The sequence below is a fragment of the Echinops telfairi genome, unplaced genomic scaffold (genome assembly GCF_000313985.2).
Source record: "Echinops telfairi isolate 266 unplaced genomic scaffold, ASM31398v2 ScPeMD7_2;HRSCAF=8, whole genome shotgun sequence".
NCBI classification, from domain to species: Eukaryota; Metazoa; Chordata; class Mammalia; order Afrosoricida; family Tenrecidae; genus Echinops; species Echinops telfairi.
This window is the reverse complement of record NW_022103898.1, coordinates 50,634,716-50,650,785: the sequence shown is the minus strand read 5'-3', so window position 1 is coordinate 50,650,785 and position 16,070 is coordinate 50,634,716. Positions and strand designations below refer to the sequence as shown.

The following is a 16,070-nucleotide window of genomic DNA, read 5'->3' as shown; positions in this document are numbered from 1 at the left end:
AGAAAGGGGGAACCGATTACAAGGATCTACATATAACCTCCTCCCTGGGGGATGGACAACAGAAAAGTGGGTGAAGGGAGATGTCGGACAGTGTAAGATATGACAAAATGATAATGATTTATGAATTATGGAGGGTTCATGAGAGAGTGGGGAATGGGGAGGGCGGGGGTAATGGGAGGTGATATTAAGGGCTACAGTAGAAAGAAAATGTTTTGAGAATGATGGCAACAAATGTACACATGTGCTTGACACAATGGATGTATGCATGGATTGTGATAAGAAATGTATGAGCCCCCAATAAAATGATTTTTTTAATTACAAAACAAAAACCAATAAATACTCAATGAGGGAAAAATGGAGAGGTCTAGGAATTATAAGGACTTAGACTTAACTAGGAAAAATCCCACTTTAAAATGCCTTTATTGTTGGACCTTACCCCTCCTTCTGACATTCACTTGTTCTATTTCACATTCATTCAGCATCTGAAAGTTGGTAACTGATGAATCTGAAATTATGTTTTAGATACTTCCAGTCATAAGTTTCTGGAGGGACAGGTATAAATCAATGACGTTGTTCAGAATGATTTGTGGTTGAGAGACATTTGGGATTTGGGTGAAGTATTATGGTATCACTTAAATGAAAACCCATCTACAGTGTCTTATTCTTCCCTTTTCTGCGTATACCAGTTAGGCAATGTGTATGAATAGATTCCAGGATCATTACTTTCAGATTTAATTTACTATTTTATTCCTGTTTTACTCTATTTTTCGGTAACATGTACAATTTTCATTAACATGCAATCTTTTCAATAGAACCCTCCAGGATATGTGGCTTAACTCTAAAGGCTGTGACTACGACTTCTGCAAATTTAACCTGGAGCCCAACAGAGACCAACTTCACTCACTACAAGATGGGTCTATCAAACGGAACGTTTACAAGAGAGTATCTTATCTGGGGAACTAAGACGGAGCACACAGTTACAGATCTAACTCCTGGGGGGATGTATAACATCACCGTGCATAGAGTAAGAGGCAATGTTGAAAGTTCTGGCACAGTTATCAGGGTTGTTACAGGTATGCAAATATTTTTTGATGTTTAAAAAGTTCACATTGATATTGCATAATGTGCTGTTCGGGCTAGAATTTCAGAGTCTTATGGTTTATAGACTAGTTCAGAGGATAAAAATAGTAATCTTACTGGGAAACTAAGAATTAGAGAGGTAACATGAAATATGTAAATTGTATGGAACAGTTTCTGGCATGTACTCAATGTAGCTACCATTGCACTCACTTCCAAATCACAAGAGAGATCTGACTAATAGGAAATTAGGTGGAAGATTTGGGAACTGTTTATTCTCCTGAAAGCATATTTTTCTTTGAGGTCTTACACCATGTGTACCCATAACCATGGGATATTTAGTGAGTAATAAGAATACACGGTTGGAGAGCCATGTAGCATAAAACAGCACAATAGGCGAAGCAATGAAGTATATTTAAACTAATTGTTTTACAGAGGTGGAATAATAATGCCACAGCATAGGTGGAGAAGGGCCCCTGATGTTGTTAATGCCCTAGAAATATCAGGAGTTTGCTTATCAGGCCTATGGGACATGTGGGGTATAGAGAAAGAAGTACTCCCAAGAGCGGGAACAGCCTCTGCAAAATTATGGAAGTGCACATGGAGACTGTGCATTTTTTAAATAACTGGACGTTCAATATTGCCGCATTTAGCCACAGTTTTCATACTTGAAAATAAAAAATTCTTAATTATGTAAAGCATTTACTTTGAAGTCCTTATGAAGCTATGAAGTCTATCAACACTTTAAATCCTTCCAGAGATCGCAAGTGCAACAACAGCTCATGGAAATGACTCTTAAGTCATCTTTAAGGTTGTGAAGGCTACAATTACAGGGGACCTTCCTTACATGCCTCTCACCCGTTGGACCCTTGCACTACCTTACTATTTTTGCTGTAACAATTACTACAAATTTAGAGACTTAAACAACACAAATGCATTATTTCACAGTTGTGAAGGTCATTACGCTTAGCTGGCAGGACTGTGTTCTTTTCCGGAGCTTCTAGGGGAAACCTCTTACCTTGGACATGCAGACTGCTGGCAGAATTCAGTTCCTTGTGTTGCAATATTTTCTTGCTGTTTGTGGACTGAAGACCATTCCTGATTTCTTGAGGCTGCCACAGCCCTTGGCATATTGTCCTCTTCTGGCATGTGGGGTCTTTATGAAGCAAATCAACTTGACACCACACAAGAACAATAAGATTTATATAAAATAGTACATATTTTTGGATGGATAGCTATGCTACCCAATCAAACACATTGAAATTGTATTTATTAAATGTTGTCTGCTATGAGTCAGAACCGGCTTGATGGCAGTGGGTTTGGGGTTTGGTATCAAAGTTTCAGTCCAAAGCAGAATTTATCACCTCGGCATTATTGGCTTTGAGGGCTGGTCTAGTCAGCCACTTGCCAGGTGCAGGATATTTAACGGCAACCCTGGCCTCTGTCCACTAGGGGCCAGTAGCATCCTCCCAGTGATAATTTTCTAACAATTTTGACTGCGACAATTTAAAAAATTCTAGAAATTGCCAAGGATTCTCTAGGTGGCAAAATCAACAATGGTCTGTGGGGAGCCCTGGTCTATGTACATGGACACAAAGCATTGGTCTCTGTGGATCGATACCTGCCATGCGCTCTCTCGGATGGACAGACAAATGCCCAGGACATCATGTGCGAGGTGCTCTCAGGCTGCACTCTCCAACGTGCAGCATTTGACAGTGGGGCGTCTCTAAATATAAGGAGCCTAAACGGAGCTGTGTTGTCAGTGCGAGATACACACTGGACTGCGAATAATGAGCATTTTGTCATAGTGTGGTGCCTTGCGTGCCACTGTGACAGTGGAAGCGCTGCCACCTGTATTTGAAATACCAGTAAGGGCACCCAAGTAGACAAGGTTTCATCAGAGCTGTCTATCAAGGGCAGACTACGCTGAGGGACCGGCTGTCTGCGTCCGAGGGCAAAGCCGATGAGCAGCGGAAGCACGTCGGCAGACTCGGTGCCAGAAGATGGCCTCTCAGATCGGAAGTCCCGCAAAGGGCCCCCAAGGAAGGGATGTCTCCTCAAAGCGCAGGCAACCACAATGACTCTCACGGAATACACTTTCGGAGACTTCCTTTGCTGATGGGACTTGAGTCAAAATGAGAAAATATAGCTGCAACATCTACGAGTAGCCAGAAGGTGGAATATGGAGTCTAGGAAAATCCTAAGTAATCAAAAATGAAATGGAACAAACACATAAAGATCAACATCCAATGCTTAAAAAAAACCCAAACGATTCTAGGAGAAATGTTTCAACAATTAAATGAAAAAGAATGTTAACTATCTCAATGGTGTTTATATGATAACGTTGAATGGGTCATTTTTGATACATTGGATATCAAAATATTTCAACATAATTTAATTAATAAAATTAATAACCAAAGTATTAAAATCAATTTTAACTGTTTATTTTTACACTTGTATTTGCTTACTAGAAAATTTTAAATTACATTGTCACACCTTTTTATGAGATAATACTGTTTTAGCGCAGGGTTGTCGAACTGGCAGCCTGAACCGCGGCAATTTTTTTGTGGTCCGCAATGCTCTGAAATAAAATGAAAATAGAAAAATTGTTGTGAAGAAAATAGCGCTTAGGGGGAGATGGAGGCAATACCGTACACACAATTCCCTGGTTAACCCTTTAACTACTGACGACGAGTAGACACGTGGCCCAGTGCCTTTCCTGGGGGCCTGTGGATGCACAGGAACGCGCTGACTCAGTTCCGGCGATGTGTGGAAGCCATGTGTCTGCGCCACTCAGTGTCACGTCATGTAAACAGGTCCCAATAGTGAAAAGGTTAAAAAGAGCGCTCTGGGTGGTGCTGTTATGAATCATACTTCGTGGCAGCGCTAGTTAACATTTTTAGAGGGAAGCCGTTATGATTGTGCATCACGTTTGTCAGCTGTCCAACATGTTGTGTTTCTTATAGTTACTTTGTTATATTTTCCGGTCACAACACAGAGGTAAATGAGAACTAGTAGGAGGAAAGCACTGGCAAGTTTGGGGTAAAAAAGAATAATTTTCGTTTCATAAATACATTAAATAAATGTTTACATAAGAGCAATTATATAGTGTTTTAATTATCCTATCCATATTTCTGAATCTTCACTTAAATATAAATTTAACAAAATTTGTAAATGTGACGTGGCCCACGTGAATCTTGCCTGTTGCACCAAATGGCCCGCGTTTTAACTGTGTTTGACACCCCTGCTTTAGAAAATCACAAAACACATTATAGGTAAAGCCTCAGACAGCTCTTTCAGTTAACTTATTTAACAAAGTTAGTTTGCTCACTGAACAACTATTTAGCTTTGAACCTATGGTGTTCTGAGAATTAGCTTTTTAGGAAATTCAGGTTTATAGTAACATTTTTACACTTCTTTTGCTACCCCTAATTAAGCTAAATGTGATGTGATTTTTTTTCTGTGACAACTGTAAGCCTATCTACGTCGTGATCTGATTTTTACTGGTGTGTGAAAATTACTGTCAGGGGAGTATGTTTGTTTTATATTTTTCAACCTTATGAGATATTAAATTCCTTGGAGTACAAATTATGTATTAATTATGGCTTCTTCTTTCAGTTAGTTGAACCTTCTACATCATACCCAAGAATCTGTTCTCTTCCTTCATGGTTTCAGCATTTCACTATCTTACTCTCTTTTTCCAAGAGCCCTGGTGGCACAGTGGATACACATTGGGCTGCTAACCTCAAGGTCAGAGAGGTTGGACTCTTGTAGAGAATTACAGTCTCAGAAACCCACCAGGGCAGTTCTCCACTGTCCTATAGGGCCACTGTCATTTGAAATCAACTCAATGGCAGTGAATTCTTCATCGCCTAATCTAACTGACCTCCCAGGGAGCCCCAGTCTATTTGCCAAGAGGCATTACCTTTCCTCACTTGATATTAGTCAATAGCTTCCTATTTCATTTAGGCTAATAAAATCTAAACTATTTTTATATGATCAACCTAGCTCCTTCTTTCTCACTCTATCCTGGAAACGGAGTCTAGCTTTCCTCAGTTCTTCCAAATTCTCTCCATTCCAGGGTTCCAGTCAGTTTGCTTTGAAAGGGTTTGGCCACTCAGGAAGCTTCTTTTTGTTCAGCCCTTCATTCCTTGCTTGAATTGCTATTTTCTCAGAAAGACTTTCCCTCTTGATCAGATTGGCAACTTTCCAGACAAATATATTCTTCCTCCTCTTGGTGAGACAAACTTCATCCCTCGCCAGGCGTCCGTCAGTGTGTAATTTTATAGCACAGTCTAGGAAAACTCATCCCAGCTTGGTAATCAGCGTTCCATCTTCTACCTTGTCCTTTATTTTCAAAGTCAGTCTCTCCCCTCTCCCCTCTTTGCTACTGAATCTGTTCCAACTGAGAGCAACCCTAGACGACAGAGGAGATTTCTGTGGATTTCTGCAATTGTACCTTTTTACTGACATAGAAAGCCTCCTTTCTCCTGAGAAAGTCTCACAGGAGGTCTATTTTAGTTCTTTGCCTAAGAACTCAAAAACAAAAGTGAAACTAACAAACAAAAACTACATTCCACTACCATCAAGTCAATGGTAGATAATAGCTAATTCCCTATACCCCACAAGACTAATGCTAGCTCTAACACAGTCCAGTAAGAGGGAGTAGCAGTGAATTGGACTGGACCCTCAGAGTAGACTTTTGTCTGAATTAATGTGGGATAGTGAGGAACTTCAGTTAGTTTATTCTGACAACAGGATACATGGAGTATAGAGCTATGCTTTTACTTTGGATTGATAACACTTTTATATGGCTGTGGGGAAACTGCAAGTACTGTGCTTACTTCGTGCACAATTTGCTAGTGATGCCATGAGAACATGTGTAACTGGAGATGTTGGAATATGAACAGCTCAACTGAAATTTGGTTAGGGTGCTTGATAAGAGGTCATTTTATAAGCATTAGAGGAATCCTCAAAGGGGGAAAAAGAGAAAAGAAACACCTAAAAATACTCTCCGAACAAATACTGAGAAATTGATATTTACTATTAAGATGTGTATCCCTGGTAATGGAGTTTTAAAATAACAAATGGAGTTGAGGAATTAAATTCAGAATCCTCTCTTTTGGAAAAAGCGTTAGTATGTGTTTTTCACATACTTTTGGCTCCACCTTTTCACCCTCCCCCAATATTGTTTGTCTGGAAACTGACCTGAAGCTAAGGCAAGTGAAACCCTGAGTCATTCACAACCAATCATTAGAACTTTAGGTAGAAAACTCCCTTCAAGGAGGCATGGGCAGCAGAAACAAAACTTAGAAAACAGTGAAAGTAAAGGTTTGGAAAAACCTAGTAGAAATGGTTACAAAATTAGTATTTATCATTTTTAAGTGGTCACATTTCAATCTAAAAATTTGTCTTTTCTAGTAAATGAATACCTAACCACATATTCGTCAGGAAAACTCACTGTGAAAAACAAAAGCTAGTAGATTTTAGCTATCTGTAACAGTTTTTCTTTTGTTTGGGAAATGCCCAAGTAATTACAATGAATCATTTGTTTTAAAGATAATTTGCATTTTCAGTTACAGCAAAAGGTTTCAAAAGAAATTGGTCAACTGACAGCCTTAAGCCAATAAGGAATATCTTAGAAAAAGACACGTAACATAATGTTATTCTGGTAATCATAACAGCTAAGAATCACTCAAGATACACAAGCCTAACACCTAAGTATGATTAGGGATAGTGTAAGTTGACGTTTTCTAACAATGTGATTATTTTGAAACTTGACCCTTAGAGCCTAGATTTTTCCCTTTGAAATGTTACACGGAGCATTCTGTTTTAAACCTCTGTTTTCTTATATCAGCACCAGAACAACCCGAGAAGCTCACAGCCTTCAATATTTCTGCACATTCCTTTTCTCTGCGCTGGAGCCTGCCCTCCGGCCATGTGGACAGGTATCATGTGGATCTTGTTCCTGACGGTGGCTTTGTTACTATCAGAGATCTTGGAGGTGGAGAGTATCAGGTATAGTTTTCGTTATTGAGAGCTTGCCAAGCCAACTTGTATTTATATTTGGTCCTAATAGGAAAGTCCTTTAGGAGATCCATCTACTATGAAAACTTAATCCTTTGAAGATTTTTTTTTAAGCATAAGATGAAGACAAAAACATCGATGATGAATTGCTGAGTATATGTTTCAGCATCAGTGGACTGTTACCTTAGCAACGACTATGCTTTTTTTTTTTTACGTCTACCCTGAACCTACAGCCCATCATCCAAGGGTTCATGAATAGTTTAACAAAGACAGGCAGAGCTATTGAGTAATCCAGGCTCGTTAATTGTGTACTTGCCAGGAGGAGCTGTCTTTAAATCATTCATGTAGGCAACATTTCTCTCTAGAGCCACCAATGTGATTCCACTGCCCGAAAAAATGTCATAACGATGGATTTTCTTATCATTTTCCTTTTACTTTTCATTGGAACTTCTGAGATACAGGTATTTAATTTACACTCTTGAAAGTCAGGGCTAAGCAATGGGCTATGTGGTTCCTAAGACTTTTAAATAGTTGCTTCTTACGGCAATGAACTAGACTAGATAAAACTATTGATTTAGCCTTTAAGAAAGCAGTATGCTTTGTAATTTTTATTACATGGTTTCAAATTGTTATATGTAGAACAAGTGTATTTTTAAAACAGTATTGAAATTTACTATGATATTTAAACAGTACAGAGTTATTATTGCTGTTGCTTTATTATTTTGAGGGCGATAGGTTTATATTTTTAAGCTTTTTGTATGTTTTTGTTTTCCAGAAGGAATTTTAACATAATTTTTTTTTTTTTTTGGTGTTCTAGGTTGATGTTTCCAATGCTATTCCTGGTACTAGGTACGATGTGACCATCTCTTCAATTTCTGCTACAACGTACAGTGCACCTGTCAGTAGAACAGTGACAACAAATGTTACCAGTGAGTATATGTTTTCAATTGTTTTATACATGAGATTTGTAGTTAGTGTAAACCTAACTGGGCGAGAATATGTATAGGGAATATTTCTGAAAGACAGTTAAGTATAATTAAGGTCATTTGAAAACTTCAGAAAATGACCTGTTTAGATCCCCTTTCTGGTTATCTAATTTCAAAAATAATTATACTTCCAGATTGTGAAACACATCAGAGACTGTTAATATTAACATTTAAGTAATATAGAACCCTATAAATATTAAACTCGGTACACTAGCTAAAATACAATTAGTTTGGAATACATTTCTTGATTTCTTAGTTGTGTGTGTTCCTTTTAAAAATGATTTGGCATCGAAGTATATTTGGTATGCAGTACTTAGTAGCATTCCATTTTTTACATTCTTACAAAAGAATGTTTCTGGTATTCCCTAAACACATTTAATCTTTTCTTTCTTTTTAATCAGGCTTTCAGGGAGGAAAACCTCATATTAAGAAACTATTAGTCTTTGGGCACTTCAAAAGTTGACATCTGAAAATTCTTTTCTTACATATTACTGTGAAAAAACATTTTTTGACCTGTCAACAAAAAATAAGGGTTTTTTTTGTGTGTGTTTTTTTTTTAAATAGAACCAGGGCCTCCAGTCTTCCTAGCAGGGGAACGGGTTGGATCTGCTGGGATTCTTCTTTCATGGAATACACCACCTAACCCAAACGGAAAGATTATATCTTACATTGTGAAATATAAGGAAGTCTGTCCATGGATGCAGACTGTGTATACACAAGTTAGAGCAAAGCCAGATAGTCTGGAAGTTCTTCTTACCAATCTCAATCCTGGAACAACATATGAAATCAAGGTAATTTTGTTCATTTTAAAGAGAAAAGTGCTTTTCCACCTGGTCAACCCTTGATAGCTGAATGTAGCAAGGGTGTACCAAGTCACAGCCTCACTCCCACTTGGGCTTTTAAAACTGGATCAAAGCTTCTAATCTACTTTAATCGAAATATTATCTATGTCTATATAATTTATTATAAAATTGTTAGCTTAATAGCTTTTTTGAAAAGTGAAATAAGTTTAAATGACATGTTTTCAGCTTAAGAAATGAAAATATTCTACTTTTTGATTAAAACCATGTTAGCCTTGTTATTTTTCTATAAAGCCTGCTATATTTGCATGACGGTTAATTTTTATTTTAGACAATGCTTTAGAAATATATAAAAAACAGTTTATCTAGGAAAGATAAGTTCAACAAATATTTCTTGAGAATGTACTGTTTTCTATACTTATGAAAATTACAGTCTTTTACAGTCTTAAATATTTAAAATTTCAAAACATATCATTTGGATATTGAATAACGATGACTTGCACACATAGAGATACAACCCAATCTTTTTAAAAATTAACAATTTTAAATTTTAAATTAGGTAGGGATTTACATATTAGGTCAACATTTTCTTTGAGAATTAAAACTCCTAACAAACGCCAATAGTTGATCCTTCGCCCACTCCTTGATTTCTTTTCTCCTCTCTGTGGACTACTATCCACATTTCACCCAAATAAACACCCATCAACAATCTAGCTGATTGCTTTACCCTGCCCACTTCCTCCCACCTTGGTAGTCTCAAAAGTATGAAGGCCTTTACCTTGACCATTCCCCTCTTGTATCGGTGTACCAGTACAAGATTTGCTTTTTGTGACGGTAAATTTCACTCAGTACACTATTCTCCGGGTCCATCCATGACAGGAGCTGCTTTATTGTTTAGTCTGTTTCCCCCTAATGTGTGCACAGTGTTCATTATACAGAGTTTCTTTCTCCGTTCTTCTGCTGATAGACAGCTAGGTTGTCTCCTTCATCTTCCTACTGTGAACAGTGCTGCGATGAACTGGTGTGTGCCCACGTCTGTTTGTGTTATGACTCTTCCTTCTTTAGGATATATACTCAGCAGAGGGATTGCTGGTCTGTATGGGATTTCTGCGCTAGTTGTTTGCGGTAGTGCCTTATCACTTGCAACAGTGGATGTCTGTATTTACACTCCCACAGCAGTAGATGAGGGTTCCAGTCTCTGCAGCCTCTCCAGCATGTGTTCTTTCTTTAGCTTGGATGTCATTATCAATGGAAGGTTTTGATCGCATCTTCTTGCTGGCTCGTGACTGTGAAAATTCCTTCAGATGTTGGCTGGTCATTTGGATTTTATCTTTGGTGAACTGGCTGTGCATGGCTTTTGCTCAATTTTTAATTGAGTTATTCATCTGCTTCTTATTGAGGTGTTGCAGTTTTCTCTAGACTTTAGTGATTATTCCCTTGCCCGTTTTTTCCTTGGTCAACCAAAAAAATTTCCCACCCTGTGGGTTCTCTTTCTATTCATTTCATGAAGTTTTTTGATGCACCTAGTATCTTACTTTTAGTAGGTTTCAGTCATCTATTCTTACTATCTGCTGACAAACAAACCAAACTTAGAGTAATTAAATCAATACAAAATTATATACAATTAAGATATATCTGTGTTATCTCCTCATTCATTTAAAAAATACATCATGTTTGGTCAAGTAAAAGTTTAGTGAAAAAGAGGAAAACCTTCAATAAGATGGATGGTTGCACTAGCTGCAACAATGGGCTCAAACAGACCTGCAATCAATCATGAGGATGGTGTAGGACAGGGCAACATATTTGTCTATTATACATAAGGTTACTATGAGGCAAAATAGACTAGACAGAAACTAAGCACAGATTTTCTTAGTCATGCTTCAAGCCTGGGATGGAACTGACATCAGTAACTCAACTTTCAGCCAAACAAAAGACAGGGCTTTAAGGCAAACAATCACACTAGGGGGGTAAGCACTGCTTAGAACAATCAGCCACAAGAGATTCAAAGAGCACCATTTGTCCAGGGATCGAGAGCATAAAGCAGGAACAGATAGGAAAGACGGACTAATGGAAACAGGAAACACAGTGAGGAAGAGGAAAGAGTTCTGTTAGACTGAAATCAATGTCAGAAAAAAAATGTGGATTATTGAGTGGGAAACCAATATGCTCTGTAAATTTACATTCAAGTCACAATAAAAAGTAAGGGGGGAAAGGAATATTCCTGGGAGATACTAGAGAATATAGATTTTGGGTCCTATATATTTCCAGCATGACATCAGTATGTTTTTGAACCTTGAATATAACTGCATAGAGAAAACAGTTTTTTGAGAACTTTTATAACTGTGTTCACCCAAACTGAGATGATTTTCTAGACAGTCAGAAGCAATGGGCAGCATTTTCTAGGATATTTTTTTCCTAATTTCAAATGTGGCCACTGGCTAAAATAAAGAGCACACACAGTCAAAACTGGAGAACATAAATCAATAGTAAATATTCTTCAAAAAAAAAAAGAAAACGAATAGAAACTTTAATAATGCAGAGATCAAGAGCAAAGATTTCTGACGGCCATTTCACTACAAAAACTTTGGTTAGAGAGCAGGCAACCTTTTCCTAACTTGGAAATTTATATAGTTCAGTTATTTTACAAAAACATGTACATTTTCAATTATGTTTATATGCTAAAATATACTATCAGGGCATAACTTTGAAATGTTAAATTTGATTTGATATAAGGAACTGTTGCTGGTAGGAAGTTGATTTAGTTACTAGTTCTGCTTAGATCTATCTTTATGGAGTTTGAATTTTTTCTACTTTCATTCTCTCATTTTAATCCTGTAGGGAAACCTCTGCACACCCTTTATACCACACTTTATCCATCACTGCTGTGACCTTTATTCTGTTCAAATGTATGTTACAGTGCAAAGGAGTGTACGGCTTGGTACATTTGGCATATTCTGTATAAATAATACAAAAGGGGGGTGTTGTTAATTACTTTATATATATTAAGGGGGGGATGTTGCTAATTACTTTATGTATATTATTCAAGTTAATTTTCCAAACAGGCCTGTGGATGAGATACATTATTATTCCTATTTTAAAGATAAGGAAAATGTGACTTAGAACAGCTAAGCAAATTACCCCAAGCCTGTCTTCTAGGAATTAGTTGAGCTATAATTTAACACAAATAGCCTAACTTCAATTATGACACTTGTAACTGCTTAAGATTCTTATCTTTAAGTTATCATAGGGTTAAGGTCTAATATCACCAAAACCTCTTATAGCTCTTGGTCTAAATAGCCACCAGGTTATGTTGAGTAAAAGTCTAGATTTTATTGATGCAAATTGATATAGCACCATCATTCTACTGAGCTCTCACTGGTTCAGCCCCACTTAGGAGAGGGCAATGACACATAAAAATACAGAGGATGAATATCGTTAGAAGTTTGGATGGGGGTAAGGTGATAAAAAGAAAACTATCTATATAGCTAGAGATAGAGATATATACATGCAAACCTGAAAACCAAATTCGTTGCCATTGACTGGATTCTGAGTCAATCCTATAGAGCAGAGTAGGGCCGCCCCTATGCGCTTCTGAGCCTACAAATCTTCATAGGAATAGGAAGACTCAAGTGTTCCCAAAAAAGTGACTGGTGGTTTCAAACTGCTGGTTTTGTTGTTAGCAGCCCACTGAGTAAGCTAAGCTACCTGTGCCAGCAGTGTGTGTGTGTATGTGTGTGTGTGTGCTTGTTTTCTGTGAGCTAACTTCTTACCAATCAGCAGCCACACTTCTGGTCATTTCCTACTAAAATATAAGCAACATATTTACTTGATATATAAAGGATACATACTATATATACACAATAATAATATAAGGACATATTATTGCATATGTATATTAACGTGCATTTGTAATATATATAACACATACACATTATATAATTTTACATGTTAAGGAAATGTAGTCATTATGTTTTATTGGGGAAATGACCAGAAGTCTGGCTGCTGATTGGTATGAAGTTAGCTCATTGAAAAAAATTGAGAGTCTCCTTTTGGTATCCTAATGTTGTAGTCATCCCAAGACTAGAGAATATTCTGGTTTGGGTTCAGATAGACGGTAAAGTCCTAAGATTTCTACGTATGTGTCTCAGACTATCTCCCGTCCAAACATCAGGTCCTTTTCTACAAGATGACGCCAATGTTTTATTTCTTTGTATGTCTTTTTGTTTTGTTTTGTTTGTGATTCGTTAGCACAGAGGCTCATAATCCCAGATTTTCCACAAAATGTACAAATCAAGAGCTTTTGCACCTATGAAAGGAGAATGCCTCGTCTCTCTCCCATGGAGTGGCTGGTGGGTTTGAACAACTGACTTTCAGTTACCAGAGGGCTCCTGAAATGGGTGTTAAAAGATTGTATCAAATGCTTTTTCTGCAACAATTGAAATGATCATGTGGTTTTGTTCTGTGTTTATTTAAGTAGTGGATTTCATGGTTTGATTTTTTTAATGTTGAACTATTTTTCCATAATTGGTATGAAGTGTGTTTAGCCATCATATATTATTTTATATTGGCTGTGGAATTCTATTGCCTAGGGTTTTATTGTTAATATTTGAATCTATACTAGTGAAGGATAGTGTTCTCTAATTTTCCTTTTTAGTGGTATCTTTGCCTGGCTGTAGTGTCAAGGTTAGATGGCGTCAGAATTAACCAGGACGATTTTCTTCTTTTTCTGTGTTCTGGAATAGTTAGATTAGGATCGATGTCCACTTTCCCTGAGTTTTTGAGAATTATCTAATGAAGCTATTTGTGCTGGAGTTTTTTCTTGTTATTTTTGTTTTTGTTTTATGAGTCCTTAAGTTCTTCTCCTAGGAAGGAGTCTGTTCAAATTCCTACCTGTTCATGAAAATTGGTCGATTTCTATGTTTTCTAGGTTTTAAAATGTGTTGTAGTAATTTTCTTTATAATATTCTGTTATGACCCTTTGATAGCTCTGTTGTTTTTGTTGTAATGCTCATGTTATTAATTTTATTATATTCATTTTCTCATAATTTTCCTTGGTTAATTTGCACAATGGTTTGTCTATGTTTTTTGTCTCTGTTTTAAATACTCTCAAAATTTAACTTCTAAGTCTTGTTGCTTCTATTCTATCCTGTTTTTGTTCACATATTTCTACTTACATTTGTACTATGCCCTTTCCCCCACTCCCCCACCTCATCCCCACCCCCTCCACCCCACCCCCCGGTGACCATGGGCTTCTTTGGTTGTTCTTTTTCTATTTGTTCAAGTAATAAAACTAAGCTATTGATGCAAACTCTCCTTTGAGCACAGTTTTACTTGTTTCTCAAAGATTTGTTTTGTTGTCTTTTCATTCTCATTTGATTCTAGAGCTTATAAAAATATTGTTTTTATTTCCTTCTATCACCCAGTCATTTTTAATCAGAATAATATAATTGTCCATGTATTTAGTTTTTTAAAGCATTCTTTGTTAGTGATTTCTAATTCTATAGCATTGTGATTGTGTTAGTCTGGGTTGACTAGAGAAACAAATCCAGGGGCACTCAGATAGGAGGGGTAACAGCAACAAGAAAAACAGAAAAACACTTCGCTGGGCAAAGCTTTCATAGTACACAATTTTCCCTTTAGGAGAGTATCAAGTGGCTGGCTCTGAGTTAGTGCACCCAGTAGCATCACCTGGGAAGATTTTCTATGGTCATAGTGTATGGTAGTTACATAATCTGTTGTCAACTTGAGACTTAAGAATGAAGGAGTGGAGTTTAGCCTGTCAATCAAGTTATATCCTGATGACCTCATTTGAAGCTTCTAAAGAGATAAATAGCTTGCTGGAAGTGGGACACTACTAGCTCCCTGTGAGACATTCCTTTTCACAAGACACATGGAGCTATGCTAGAGCCTTGGTGCTGTAGGAGCCACATGGAGACCCACGGCAGCACTGAGATGCTCACCCCTCCACTGGATCCACAAGACTTTCCACCCACTGGCCTGTGATTTTCCTGTATTCAGCATCATTGCATGTGTTGCATGAGTCTGAAGAGGACTTTATAGATTGGTACCAGACAGAGGGGCTAATATCAGAATTATGGACTTGATCTGGACTGGGCTGGGTTGATTTCTCAATATTTAGTTGTTCTTATATATAAAGCTCTTTCTTATACACATATGAGTACCTCTGTCTTTGCTTCTCTAGTCAACCCAGACTAACATTATGGTACCTTAGGAGTGGGGTATAGAGAAACAAATCATGCTTTTTCAACCTCTGCCTCATGGTAGATTTTATTCTTTGGCTAACCAGAAATCATGTATGTCCATGTGGTTTACTGGGGTGTTTTCTGGAAATAATATGGGAAGTTAAAGTTTTGATTATTTTCTTTGCTTGTAGTCTTTGGTTATTCCTGTTTGAAATAGTGAAAATGAATGTTGTTAATATGTATTTTGCGCTTAGGGATATAAATTGCTCCTTGAATTTTCAGAGACCAGGCTGCTTAGTGAAAGTGGCTGACAGAAGGTCAAAATGGCTGACAGAAAGCCTGACTGTGGCTTGATGCTATCAGAGGCCAAATCCCATACTTTGTATCAATGGAATAGTTTAGGTAAGCATTAAGATAAGTTGGATAAGGATTCAAGTTTAGTATCTGATTCTACTGACTTCTTCTGCTTGTTGTTATTGATATAATGATTGATAGACATGACTGTAGGGAAGTATGGGAATAGGGAGCTCGTAAACCCACTTGTCTTCTGCCATTAAAATTGGATTGTTAAATGGGTTTAGGACATGCCTGCGAGGAAGACTCTGAAAAGATAAATCCCACTCAGTGTCTTGAGTGCTCAGGGCATTAGGAAGTGAAGAGAGTTGCCTAGGGGGCTGTTGGAAGACTGAAGAAAAAAGAACTCTTTGGCTTTTTGATTATTAAAGTAGTGATTTATGCCTGAGGCTGGAGGAAAGCCTGGAGCCATGAAGAAACTCTCCCCTCTAGGACTGAATGTTACAGGGAGCCTGGGGGCAGGCTGAAATGCCTGCTAGGTGACCACCTGGATCTACTTGTTGAGTGGAAGTGGGAGAAATGCAGCAATAAAGAGACAGGTTGAGTTTGGCCACTGACACCTGTGGACTTGGTTTATCGGGACTAGAAGAGAAGATGAGACTGGGTTGATTGGTCTGAAATTC

General features: G+C 37.5%; 1 protein-coding gene across 1 annotated transcript in view; it reads left to right on the top strand.

Moving 5' to 3' along the window:
* PTPRQ (protein tyrosine phosphatase receptor type Q) overlaps window positions 1-16,070 on the top strand; it is a 276,229-nt gene that overhangs the window by 18,922 nt on the left and 241,237 nt on the right. The window contains 4 exon segments of the mRNA XM_045288666.1: window positions 813-1,073; window positions 6,935-7,095; window positions 7,922-8,033; window positions 8,655-8,881. Coding sequence (XP_045144601.1) covers window positions 813-1,073; window positions 6,935-7,095; window positions 7,922-8,033; window positions 8,655-8,881 — 761 coding nt within the window.